The following is a 13,080-nucleotide window of genomic DNA, read 5'->3' as shown; positions in this document are numbered from 1 at the left end:
CTGTCTGAAACCCAAGAATATGTCTGAGGGTCAGCAATACTCCTGTCACAATCTCTTTATATTTCACATTACTTTCCTTTTGTTGAGCTGCACAGACTGCTTGTGCTTTTTAATTATTGATGACAGGATATGCTGTTAGTGATGGGCTTCATGGGTTATTTTTCTTAGAGCGGTTTGGTTGACAGATAGTTGAATTCATCTCAGTCAGTCATCTGATCCTGATGTCTGTTAGCTAACCCACCACAGGAAATTAGAAGGACCTTTGATGTGCGGTGTTTTCCATATTAGTAATAAATACCTACTAGGAGACGGAAAGAGAGAGAGACTTTTGAGCAGTGAGGAACAGGACTTCTCCTCTTCCTCCTAAAGGTCTTAATTCTTTGCTGTATTAACTGTTGTGTATCTCAGTGGGTCTCAAATGATGGGTCATGACCCAAAAATCAGTTATTGGTCTGATCTGACAATGGGAAGAGAATTGCGATGATTTTAACGATTCTGGTTTAGATTCCTCCTAAAAACTAAAGCTCTATAATAGTTCCAGAAACTATTGTTTTTTTTTAGTACTTGAGTTATTCATATTTTTGAAAGAATCAATGCAATTCTTACAAAAGGTTGGCTTACACACTTTTTGATGACTTTCATAGTCTTTTTCGTGCTGGCAAAAATTAAATCCAATAGTTGGCCTTAACTATATTAAACAACTATACTAAACAAAAAGCATGATAACATATTTCATTCATTAATATTTATACGATTTTGCTGACAAAACACACAATGTGCATCTTTAACTACAGTTCACATCAAATGAACAACCATACTTCACTTTTCGTTCCATTGACTTCCATGCATACACAAGTGGAAGGAAATGCCAGCTCATACGAACTTCGCTTACGTTCCACAGTTCAAGTTTGGTGAACTCTGACCTGTGAATTTGTATCATATAAAGACATGTGACCAATAATGTCACATCATAACCTCTTATTTGAATTAAAAGAACACAAACTTCAATAAATCTGCAGGATTGCTGCATTGCAGTAAAGTGGAGTGAATATTATTCCATTTTGGACATATTAAATGTTGAATTATATTTAAACAAAAACGTCATATTATGTTGCAGTGAAATTTTGCGTCTAGTTTGATTGCGGCATAAGTTATCCGTGTTTGATTCATTAAAAAAAAAGCTGACTCATTAGAGTCATTTGTTCGGGAATTGGACTGGACTAGTTGCACTGTATGCTTTTGATTCAGTAAAAAGAATCAGCTTGTAAGCGTCATTCATTCAGAAGTCGGACTACACTGGTCACGCTGTAGACGTATGTTGTGTTCAATTGCCTTGTTGTCGAAAAGAATGGGAATCATGTAGGACGGCTGGTTCATTCTTGCATATTTTTTGGGGAAATTGGCTTATTAAAGCCAAAATGTAAAGAAGATATTTACGGATTTTGAAGAAAGTGTAGCAACCATAAACATTTCCCACACTATTGTATACATTCACCATTCGATCTAGATAATCAGCTTGTAGAATATTCAGAATTTTTGGTAAAACAACTCATATTTACAATAATTCTGATAAAATGTGAAATTATTCACAATGGTTTGTATCCTTCTTGTTGTGTTGATGTGACTGTCATTTTGTAATACCAGAAAAGTTTAACCAAGTAACGTAATATGACTTTGTCTATATGTTTTGTGTTATGATTTCCTGTGTCATTTCTTCTGGCCGTCAGAGCATGTGGTGAAGGTCCTTGTTCTTGTCCTCTCCTTTCATTTTCGCTTTACCTTTTCTTTCCTGTGCCCATCCCTCCTAACAACCCTCAATACCTCCTTTTCGCCACAGAGAGGAGGAAGAGGAGGATGAGGAGCTACAGAAAGCAGAGCTCTCTAGACAGGCATCTGAAAGGTATTTCAGCAGAATAGGATTCCAGGGTGTTGAGTCTTAGAGCTAGAAACCAGACTGTAGATCCTTATCCATTTTCTGATGCTATCTCTTCCCTGACTTGACTAACATAAATGTCTCCCAACATATCATGGTTTTCCCCATCATTTACTCGAACTTCTGCTGTTATTCTGTTGTTCGTAGCTGGATGGCATCAACAGTAGAGGAAGCTTCTAGCTTGTGTTTGCCATTAAAGTGCATGGTCAACTTCATTCCAAATGCCGTTGATACAGACAATGAGGAAAACCTCCGGGAAAGGTCTAGGAGTAAGGTTATCCGTAAGGCCCCAGTGTCTTCCCCTCCTTTTACCCCTGATTTTGGCCCCCCGATATCACCCAGACTGTCTTCTTGGGCTTCGGTCAGGTCCTTGGGGGCCCTCCCGTCCCAGGGTTCCTCTGTTACCTCCTCAGCCTCCACCTCCCCAAGCGAAGACCCCCTGTCCCCTGTCCTCCCTCTGCTCTCTTCCACCCTTCTTCCTGCTTGCCCGGTGGATTCGGACAAGGTTTCCGGGGGCACTCTGCAGGGTCGAGACCCAGACAAGCACTGCAGGTAGTGCAGATAGACGCAGTAGATTCTCGCCACTCACAGAACAAGTTGCCATGCATGTATGGGCTCTGTTCCAAACCCTAGTGAGCTGCCTACATAGAGACATGAACATTCCTGACACAAAAGCTGCTCCAGTAGACAGGAGAATATAGCCAAATTTTAAGGCAGCTTCTCAAATATCATTTGGGGTTAAAGCTATCCCACAACAATGGGATGTGCAGAATTCAGTACTTAATAATTGTCTCTCTTTCAAGTTTGAAATTTAATTGAATTTGACACACCTCACAGGAAGTCTATCTCTATCTATCTATCTATCCATCCATCCATCCATACATACATACATCCCTGCCCAGAAGGCATTGTGTCAAAGTCAATTACAAATATTTTATTCAGTTCTGAAATTGTAGCATCTGATTGATATATTAGCTACGTTAACATCAAAATCTGTCTTAAAAGGGAGCTGCCTATACTGACAATAAAGTTTGGAATAGAGCCATTCAAAGCTGCATGTCTGATTCAGAGAATGACTTTCACTCCCACACAAGTCAAGCTATGAGATCCCTAAGAAGTAACATTTGGAAACCCATGTCTGTTTTCACTGATTCAAGACTCATGTTCTAATAGGAAGGAAGTGTGACATGGGGTTTGCTTGATCTCTGGATCTCCTGTGAATGGCAAGGGTTTATTGTTTTGTCTGTTCCATCAAACCTACCTTCTGAAAAGAGTCAGACCCATCACTCTATCCCTTTGTATCCTCTTCCAAAAGAACACAGTAAAATGTCCTGTATCCACCAGAAATGGCACCCTCACAAAAAGTGCTACACTCGCTGCGTCTTATGGTCATGTGCAATATTTAATATTCAATGCACAATATGGCTTAACCTGTCTTATATATCAAATCCTAAGACCAATAAAAGGAGAAATATATACTAGTACGATTATAGCCTGAGAAATCTTTATACTCAATGGGTTTTATGTTGGTTCCTTAATATTTGATGGAATGTAAAAAGACTTATTTCTTTTTTTTTGTTCTTTTTTTTTTGGAACCAGCCACTGTAGTGCAAGACACTCCCTAAAGGATGCTAACTTTTACTGACATTTACAACTCATCTGCCTTTCATTGAGGCATTGTACCACAAGCCAAGAGAAGCCTGTAAATTAAGTCACATATAAAAGGGCAATTGTATTTCAACCTGGACAGTGCCTGTAGGGTCCACATTTCATGCGAATGAAGCTGAAAATGCTTTGCAATGTCATGCGCATGTTTGCCTGACATTGAGACTGTGGCAGCTTGAGGAACCCATCTGGATTTTAAAGTGGATCAAAGACAGCTCTCTCTGTTGAGACTGTATGCAAACTCTTCAATATGCAGCTTTAATATGATTAATGCGTAATAACCTAATTACACAACAGTCTTATGCTAAGGGCACAGTACACTTATAAAGTCAACATGACATCAAAATCTTCTCTTCTGGGAAAACTTGGAAACTATTGATGACTAAAGCAACTAGCAATAGCAAGCAAGGGGTCAATATTTGACTGGTTAGCATGGTCCAGTTTGCCCCTGCTGTTAGGTGTTATAACCACCATTTGGCAAAAAGCATCTTTCTCCATTGATGAAGTAGTTAAAAAGTAGTTAATTTACATGCAAAAAAACAAAAACAAATCGCTAATATTCACTCTGACAGATTAGTATTATTATTTTTGGTTGGCTCTTAAAAGCATAAAAGCCCCGGTTTCACAGACAGGGTTTAGATTAAGCCAGGATTAGGCCTTAGTTAAATTAGGACATTTAAGTAGTTTTTATAGACGTACCTTAGAAAAAACATTACTGATGTACATCTTGAGACAAAACAATGGCACTGACATATTTTAAGACATGTCACTGCAAGTTGCTTTCAGTTAAAACAGCTCAAACATGCATTTTAGTCTGAGACTAGGCTTAAGCCTTGTCTGTGAAACCGGGCAAAAATTGCTTGTATGTAATGTAATCTTAAACAGATTTTTGCACTAATAAACAGAGGCTGCTTTGATTCACGTTCTGTCTGTATTGCCTCTGTACTTGTCTCTCGACTGCACTTGTTCCTCTGTTTCTGTCACAGCTTTGAGTCAGACTAATCTTTCTGTAATTTATGTGTCGATTACTCACTTTTCATGTTCTGTCTTTTCTGTGCAGTCTGTCAGATGTTAAGTACTCAAACACATCATGCAGTTCTTGTGGCAGGTAAGGGAACAAGATGGAAACAAAATCAAGTTTGTGAGCTCTGGTGAACAATTTAAAAGGAAAAGTTTGTGGCTCTCATGTTGGTTCAAGTCTGGCTTATGCGTTTTCGCAAGCTCTTTATCCCATCTTTTCTTGATCATCTCTTGAGGGCTTTTCACACTTGAAATAGTTAACCCTGGGTCATTCACAACGGATAAAGAGATTCCTGGGTTACCTTGCTTCATGTTTCACACTGCTCATACAGTACTTTACCCGGGCTTAACAATTATTTCTGGGTATTCAAACAGTGACGTTTCACACTGTACACTGATTGGGCTAATGCCACACACAGTATGTTTACATAAAAGCTCTAGCATTGCATATCCTCGTATCATATTTTGCTGACATTTTTTTTTTTTTCTCAGACGCTGAAACATAATGTTTATACAACGTGCTGTGTTTCCATGACTGTCCAACACATGAAAACGAGGCACGTGATTGGCTGTCGGTTGCTAAGCATCTAGCTGTAACATTCTAACGCTGCATCGTTTCACAACATACACGATTGACACCGCAATGCGAGGTTAACACCGCAAAAGTGGTGCTAAACTCTAAATTACAAGTGTGAAACGTTCCTTTAAGCCAGGGGTGTCAAACTCAGTTCCTGGAGGACCACAGCCCTGCAGTTTAGCTTCAACCTTAGGTAAACACACTTGATCCAGCTAATCAAGTCCTTCAGGCTTAAAACTACAAGTATGGCTGCGTCCGAAAACTTAGGCAGAGGACTTATTGCCTCGCTGCCCTATCAGGCAATGACTTTGCAGGCAGCGTTTGTGTACGAAGGTACCTGACAAAACTGATTTTGGACATACTTCTGAGACAGCGTAACGATGTAATGATTTACAGTAAATTACTACAATAGTAATTTCTCGCTATAAGTGACATAAAAAGTGGAGAATGTGGGTCAAATACGTACATTTACACACAAACTGACCTCCAACCGCAACTTTCAGACGCCATCTATCTTTTTTAGCGTATCTGTCACAGAGTGGAACGCACAGGATTGTAGGATATGAGCAAAGGATCCATCTATGCTGCCTTCAAAAATCGATCAGATGAAGTTATCTCAGGAAACAGGAAGTGAAGCTAACATTTGATTCGGACATGCCTTGATGCCTTCCTACCTTGCAATGCAGCTTCCGAAGGCATCATTTTTAAGATTTCGGATGCAGTCTAGGTGTGTTGGAGCAGGGTTGGACACCCCTGCTTTAAGCGGTAAAAAGCATTGTTTAGAATGGCGATAACCCGGGGTTAAGCGCAGTGTGAAAAGTCCTTTGATGTCTACAAGAAGTAGTTTTAAAAGGATAAAGGTATGCCCTATTAAATAGTTTTTAATATTGATATATTTTAAAAGTTTTAAACAATTACAAGAATGAAGCCCAATATTCTGAAATGAAGACTACACTAAAATATAAAATATTTTAATTTCATTTCATTTCATTTCATTTCATTTCATCAACCCAGACAACTACAGTGGGTAATGCTGCTGGTAATGCTGCCATTTTCTGCCGTTTTTACTTGCTGTGGTTAAAATTCTACAGAACAGGATTTTATTTGGCAAGGCTAAAACGATTCACTTTAAAGTGTGTTTGACTTTTTATGCTGTCAGGTGCTGGAACACTTTGAAATTTAGAACAGTGTCTATTTTTCCCATTGGTATTAAGCCAGGATTCATTCCCGGCTCTCAGTTCTTACTCCGATAATGTGTGTAATGAATCACAGCAGACTCAAACATAGAGGCTAGTGTAAGGAGCGAATGACAGCATGTCACTGACCTCTTTTAATGAAGATGGGATTGTGCAGAGAAATGATCCCCCACGTCTTTAATCATATCTCCCAATACAAGGTCATATCGCGTACATCTCCAGCCAGCGATCTGAACTGGCAAGCTGCTTTATTTGGGAAGAAGTTTTTATTTTGTCACCTACTCACGTGAAGTCTGGATTTAGAAGCGTGTGTGTGTGTGTCCTTGGCTTTTTGGGGAGTCTGTGAGGCTTCACATTGGCCTCTTCGCTCAGGACGTCTGTAGTGTTGTGGTCCTGATGGAGGAAATACATGACATCATTTGGAATCAGAGCTTTACCCCCCCCCCCCCTTGTCTGTGTGTACTAGCTAATGATATGTATGATAAATGAAGTGAATGGAAAATATGGTCATTAGTTCTCTTGGATAAATCAAGACTTTAGCTTTATGCTGTTAAGAGGTAAACTTCAGGACAACAAATTCCCACAAATCAACATTGTTATAATATACACTGTATAATCAGTAATATTTTTAGAAGTCTCTTATGCTCACTAAGGCTGCATTTATTTGATTAAAAGGGAGAGAAAAAATCAGTTAAACAGCATTATTAGACTAGTCTTCAGTGTCACTTGATTTGGTGCTCTATAAACATTTCTTCTTATTATTAATGTTTAAAATAGTTGTGCTGCTTAAATTTTTTATGGAAGCAAAATTTTAAATCGAAAATTTATTTTATTATAAATGTCTTTACTGTCAGTTTTGCACTTTGATTCATTTAATCCTTCTTTGCTGAATACAGTATTCATTTCTTTCTTTAAGAAAAAAAATCTTTCTGACCCCAAATTTAAAAAGAAAAAATAATAATTATGTAAAATCTAAAAATGTATATAATTAAAGTTGTTTTTGTGGCTGAATAATTTGTGTCTAAACTATGAACTGACTAAATTCTTCTTCCTCCTTCCTTTAGCAATGGCTACGCAGGGACATATCCTGGCAGGTCATCTGGGGTGTCCAGTGCCCCCTCCACACCCTACAACCGTTTCGGACCGTCTGGGGGTCCAGGACCGGACAGGTGAGCCACTGTTCTTCTTTGAAGTACATGTGTGCAAGTGCATTCAAGGCTGAAATGGTTATGATTTTATATATATAAAATGTATATAAATATATATATATACTATATATACTATTTATATATATATTAGATTCAGATGGCAAATGTCTTATATTAAGTTGGCTGTCCACCATATTTATAATGAAGCAGTCATATATTTTAAATAAAAATCCCCTCTCCACCTCATACATTTATAAGATTCTTAAACAAAATGAACCACTTTTATGATTAAAAAAAAAAAAAAAATTTTACACAAAATCTGTTGCTCCATCAATGTGCAATACAAACGTAAATAATTTTTCTTCTGCAATCATTCTATGGGAGTAGTGCAAAGCACATTTTTTCTTAAGGTGTGCCTTAACACACGATTAATTCAAATGCATGTGAAATTGTGTCATTTATTTACGTTATGCAGTTAGATAGTCTGGAGATTGGGCTACTTTTACACTGTTGCCTCAGGTTGTTTTTTAGTGTACGGGTTGAAGCCAACACGGGAACTCTATTTTTACCCCCCAGAATGCAATTTTGAATACTGATTAATTCAAGTTCTGTAATACTGTTGTTCTGTAATATTGATCCTCTTTAATTTCTCTGGTCCTCCAGGTCGACTCTGGGTGGTTTGTTAACCTCTTCCTACAGGCAGCACCAGGACTCTCTGAATGCAGAACGTGAGCGGAGGCGCCTGGAGAGAGAGGAAAGACTTCAGCGGATTGAAAGAGAGGAGAGAAGCCGTTTCAAGTTTGTGGCCTTTCTTAGCACTTCATTATGATGCCATTATTGCATGCACCCAGGGCTACATTATTTCATTAATATGACAAATATATCAGCGTTTTCAACGTCTGATTTGTTTCCGAATCTCTCATGTTGGAGATGACCATGAGAAACATTTTGTCCAACAGTTTGGAGAAACAGCTGAGGCCTCCATCCAATTTTTTTATCGGAGATCTGGGAGTTTTCCTGATTGGACAAGTTATTGCCTCTTATTATGGTCATTCAAAAGAAAACAGCATTTAGAACAGACAATGAATAATCACGGTTGACTGCAGGAAGACAAATGCTTGTTCTTTCTGTATCTTTTTCAATCCTATCATATAAAGTCTTTAAGTCCTGTAGTCAACCTCTACTGTTGTGTAATAACAAAAATACCAACTTGAATTGTTATTGTTTAATTAACATTAAACATCATTTAACCCCAGGAACTCCAAATGTCTTTGGTAGATATATAAAAGGCATTCTTTTCCGCTTCTTGTTCATGTTTTCTCATGTTTATTGTCTTCATTGCAGTCGGGATTATGTGGACAAGAGAGAAGAGGTCAAACAAGCACGAGAAGAAAGGTACATTCCAGACTGACTTTTACTTATATAGAGCATAATAATAATATAATATAATATAATATAATGTATATTTAATATAATATAATTAGTAGAATATAATAATTGTAAAAATACATTTTAAAGATAAAATTTGTAATGATTAAAAAAATTATAATAATGTTTTTTTTTATTTATATATTTTAAAATGTCATTTATTTCTGTGATGGCAAAGCTGAATTTTCAGCATCATTACTCCAGACTTCAGTCACATGATCCTTTAGAAATCATTCTAATATGCTGATTTGGTGCTCAATAAACATTTCAGTTCATTTAATTTTTTTTTAGGATTTTAGAATAGAAATAGAAAATAACATTTGATCAATGCTTCCTTGCTGAATAAAAATATACATTTGTACCTAATAATAATGTAGAACAATACAATATCATAACATCATATCATAAAATAACAGTCTCCAGTTATGCAATAAAATGAAAAAAAAAAATCTGTTACATTGTAGCTAAAAAAGTCCATACAAAAAATTATTTTGAAGATTCATGATAATAATATACATTAGTGTTGTTGTGATGTTGTTGCAGTGTCTTGTTGCTAGTGTAAAACATTCCTTATATCTCTGACACTATAATAAAGTTCAGAAAATCTTCATGCCAAAAATCCTTCTGCCTTCTTTGTAATGAATTATATCAGTGTCTTATCAAAGATGAGCATTCCAATCATATTGGATAAATTACTGCAGTCCAATGCAAATATATCATAAAGCCTTGAGCCCTATTTAATATCAATTATCAGTGCAAAGATAGTAATACACCTTGAAAACATTTATTAGAACGAGCAGCAGATGGGAAGCGAGTCGGCACGCGCTGCAGGTGAAATATGGCGTCAGGGCCCCTGAACGGCTGCTGTAGATTAAGACCTTTAAAGACGGCAGCACAAGGTGTGTAATTGACTTTAGACATGGGCTTTTTCCATTTACAGTAAATGTTAAAAACATTCATCCTGGCAAGTGGAATGACTCAATGTCTTTGCATTTATTTTAGATCTTATCGAAAGTCAAGGTCTTTTCAAACCTTTTTTTGTGAACCTTACAGTATTGTATAACTATGCGATGGAATTAAAGGATTCAGGTGATAGAAAGGAAATGTTATATAGTTATGAAACATCTGGTTCTTGTTTTTGGTTATATTGTATATTAGTGCTGGTGCATATTTTTTGGGTTGATAAGACAGGAGGGGAGCAGACAGCATCTGTGTTGACACCTGTTAAGGGTAGAGTTATAGGCAGCATATTTGGTGAGTTTGGAAATCTCGAAAATCTTGAAAAGTTTATTTATGCACAAAGTGAGAATCTGTATCCTCTTACATGCTGGAGGCTATGAAATTTGTTTAAAGGTACAATCTGTAATCTTTTCACCGCAAAAGGTCACATTTTCAAAACAATAATAAAGACGAAGCTTGACGACGCTATTAAGGAGAGTGGAACGATGGGAGATGTCGTTTTCACCATCCAGAGATGTATGAAATTCACGAATCATATAAATTATATATCAGCTAATAAATTAGTTTTTGTATTACCTATACGTTTGATCACACGATTATATGTCATCGTAATGAATTAGCTGCAAGGAACGTGAAATATAATGCTATATTAGCCTGTTACCAGATATGTGACTATTTGTCGAATGATTTGGTGGGTTAATGCTGCGCAGTTTTACACGTCTAAAACAATCGTACTAAAAGTACATTTGAACAAACCCACAGTATTTGCAAGTAATGGCTAAATATTTTTTTTACAAAAATCTTATTGTACCTTTAAGACAATTATTTATCAGTCCACATGCTGTTTCAGACTTTCACCCCTCAGAATAGCAAACATTGTGACTTTTATTAAAAACAATTTCCCCTAGAGCAAATATGACATGCATAGTTCAGTTGCTACTAACAGGATTTGAACCAACAACATTTCTGCTACAAACCCATATCTTTAACCACAATGCCACATCACCTCACATAAAGAGTTAAGATGGTTCCCTGTTACTGCAACAGGAGATTGATCTGTCAATGACAAATAATAGAGTTCATGATAAAGAAAAGGAAAAATCAAAAATCTAGTTTAAAACATGCATGCCATGTTATTAGAAATGTAATCTTTGAATTACATACATACAGTTACAAGTGCATGCATCTTAATCACTATTTTCAAAAAAAGTTTTTAGAAATATATTTCACTGTAAAAGGATTAATTTATCCATGATATAATTTCCTGATTTGTCTTGTTTTTGTTTTCCTATTAAAAAGTAATAGATATCAGGGAAGTTGTATCACCCTGACATTTATGCCCTAAAAATATCAAAATAAATTAAAATTCATAGATTAAAACTATAGTCATCATAGAAGAGGTGTATTCAAGTCATTTTATGTAAAAAATAAATAAAATAAAATGTTTTTAGTGACTTTCATTGTGTTTTGTATGCTGTGTGCAGATATAAGCAAATAGAGCGGCTTGCAGCAGAGGAAAATGAAAGGGAACGTCCGAGGTCGACAACACGGGGGCGAACCGAAATCACTCTCAGCCTGAGTTCACGATCCTCCAGCAGCTCGTTATCTCGTTCTGCTACCCCTTTGACTGTAGAGGCTCAGGAGGATAGATGCTCCATCCAACATCCAGCACAAGGTGAGATTCCTCCATGTGTAGTATAGTAATACAGTGTTCCATTTCTGGAAAAAACTCGAGCCGTTACCACACAAATGTTTTGTAATGAAAACAATGTAAAGCCACTGGGGCAGTCAGCCATTGGGAAAAATTTAATTTATTTGAGGTTTATTGACCTCAAATATTAACCAAAATTTCTGAAATTGGGTCAGTGGTCAGTCAGTCTTTTATTTGCAGCCACATCTGAATCAGAGAGGCTGGAGTTGGTATGAATGGGCTGAACGACTGGAGCCTGGTCAATCACTCAGTCTCACTATGGAGTTTCCGATTAGCTTGAGACAAATTCAGTTGAAATTTTTTATCACATTTTAATCTTAGTTTTAGTGTTTCTATAAGCATTCTCATTCATCTCAATGGCAGGTCTTAGTAATAAAGGAATCCAGTAAGTATGCAGTTTAAACTATGAAAAGGGAACAATGTAAGTCCTTTTCATACTTTTAAAGTAATATTTCACCCAAAAAGGACATTTCTGTCATGATTTAGTCACTCTCATGTTGTTCCAAACCTGTTTTCCAAAACAACATTGCCGTTCACTGTATGGACCACCAAAAAAATGGTACCAAATGGTTGGTAACATTGTAGTTTAGGGTCCAAATCTAGTTGCTTATTATCATGCATATTACTAGGATATTGGCTGTTTATTAGTACTTATAAAGCATATATTAATGCCTTATTCTGCATGACCATATTCTAATATCCCATAATCCTACCCAATACCTAAATTTAACAACTACCTTACTAACTATTAATAAGCTGGAATTAGGAGTTTGAGGCAAAAGTCGTAGTTAATAGTTAGTTATAGTGAGAATTGGATCCTAAACTAAAGTGTGACCAAAATGTCTACTATAATTTAATAAAATACATGCAATATGATTGCATATTAAAATGTGTTTAATAAAAATATGAAATAGAAATGTAAATGTAGTCATTTGCTATGAAAATTTGGAGTGGTTTAACCTAGTGGTTAAAGACGTGTTTGTAACCAGTAGGTTAGTTTAAACCATGCAGGACCTGCCTTAACTGTAGATTTCTCGAGGAGAAGCAACAAAAAATATCTGTAACAATGTGGCGGTATGACAGAATATTTACTGGAATAACAGGGTGATATTTAATTATATTACAAAAGCAGAAAGAAAGTAAGACATCAATCAGCCGTGACATGATAATTGAGTGGGGTGGCTTGAGGTTGTCCTTTCAGTGAGACTCTTGTTGCATGACATTCATGTGGTTTTTGAAGGCCAGAGCATTGGTCACACACTGGTCAGTGAGTAAAAGCATGACCAGCCCTGTGTAAAAGGATAGCAGTGTGGATCAGACTGTGGTTTCAGAGGTCTGAGCTCCTCCCATTTTGAGACTCTGGTTCCTTCCTTCAAAACAAGAAAGGACAGGGTAGAGGAACTGGGAAAATAAGACTAAAATACTTAAGAATAAATTTTTTT

The 13,080-nt window shown here is 36.6% G+C and overlaps 1 protein-coding gene across 2 annotated transcripts in view; it reads left to right on the top strand.

Moving 5' to 3' along the window:
* Nucleotides 1–13,080, top strand: part of fhod3b (formin homology 2 domain containing 3b) — a 196,649-nt gene that overhangs the window by 153,223 nt on the left and 30,346 nt on the right. Inside the window, exons 11-17 of one of the 2 annotated variants that reach the window (XM_084088335.1) lie at nucleotides 1,838–1,900; nucleotides 2,081–2,485; nucleotides 4,659–4,706; nucleotides 7,456–7,560; nucleotides 8,203–8,337; nucleotides 8,884–8,934; nucleotides 11,412–11,602. In XM_084088335.1, coding sequence (XP_083944461.1) covers nucleotides 1,838–1,900; nucleotides 2,081–2,485; nucleotides 4,659–4,706; nucleotides 7,456–7,560; nucleotides 8,203–8,337; nucleotides 8,884–8,934; nucleotides 11,412–11,602 — 998 coding nt within the window. The remainder of the gene's footprint in view (nucleotides 1–1,837; nucleotides 1,901–2,080; nucleotides 2,486–4,658; nucleotides 4,707–7,455; nucleotides 7,561–8,202; nucleotides 8,338–8,883; nucleotides 8,935–11,411; nucleotides 11,603–13,080) is intronic. The other variant, XM_084088336.1, reaches the window with a different exon arrangement.

This window comes from Abramis brama, assembly GCF_963993115.1.
Source record: "Abramis brama genome assembly, chromosome: 17".
Lineage (NCBI taxonomy): Eukaryota > Metazoa > Chordata > Actinopteri > Cypriniformes > Leuciscidae > Abramis > Abramis brama.
This window is presented reverse-complemented; position numbering and strand designations above follow the sequence as displayed.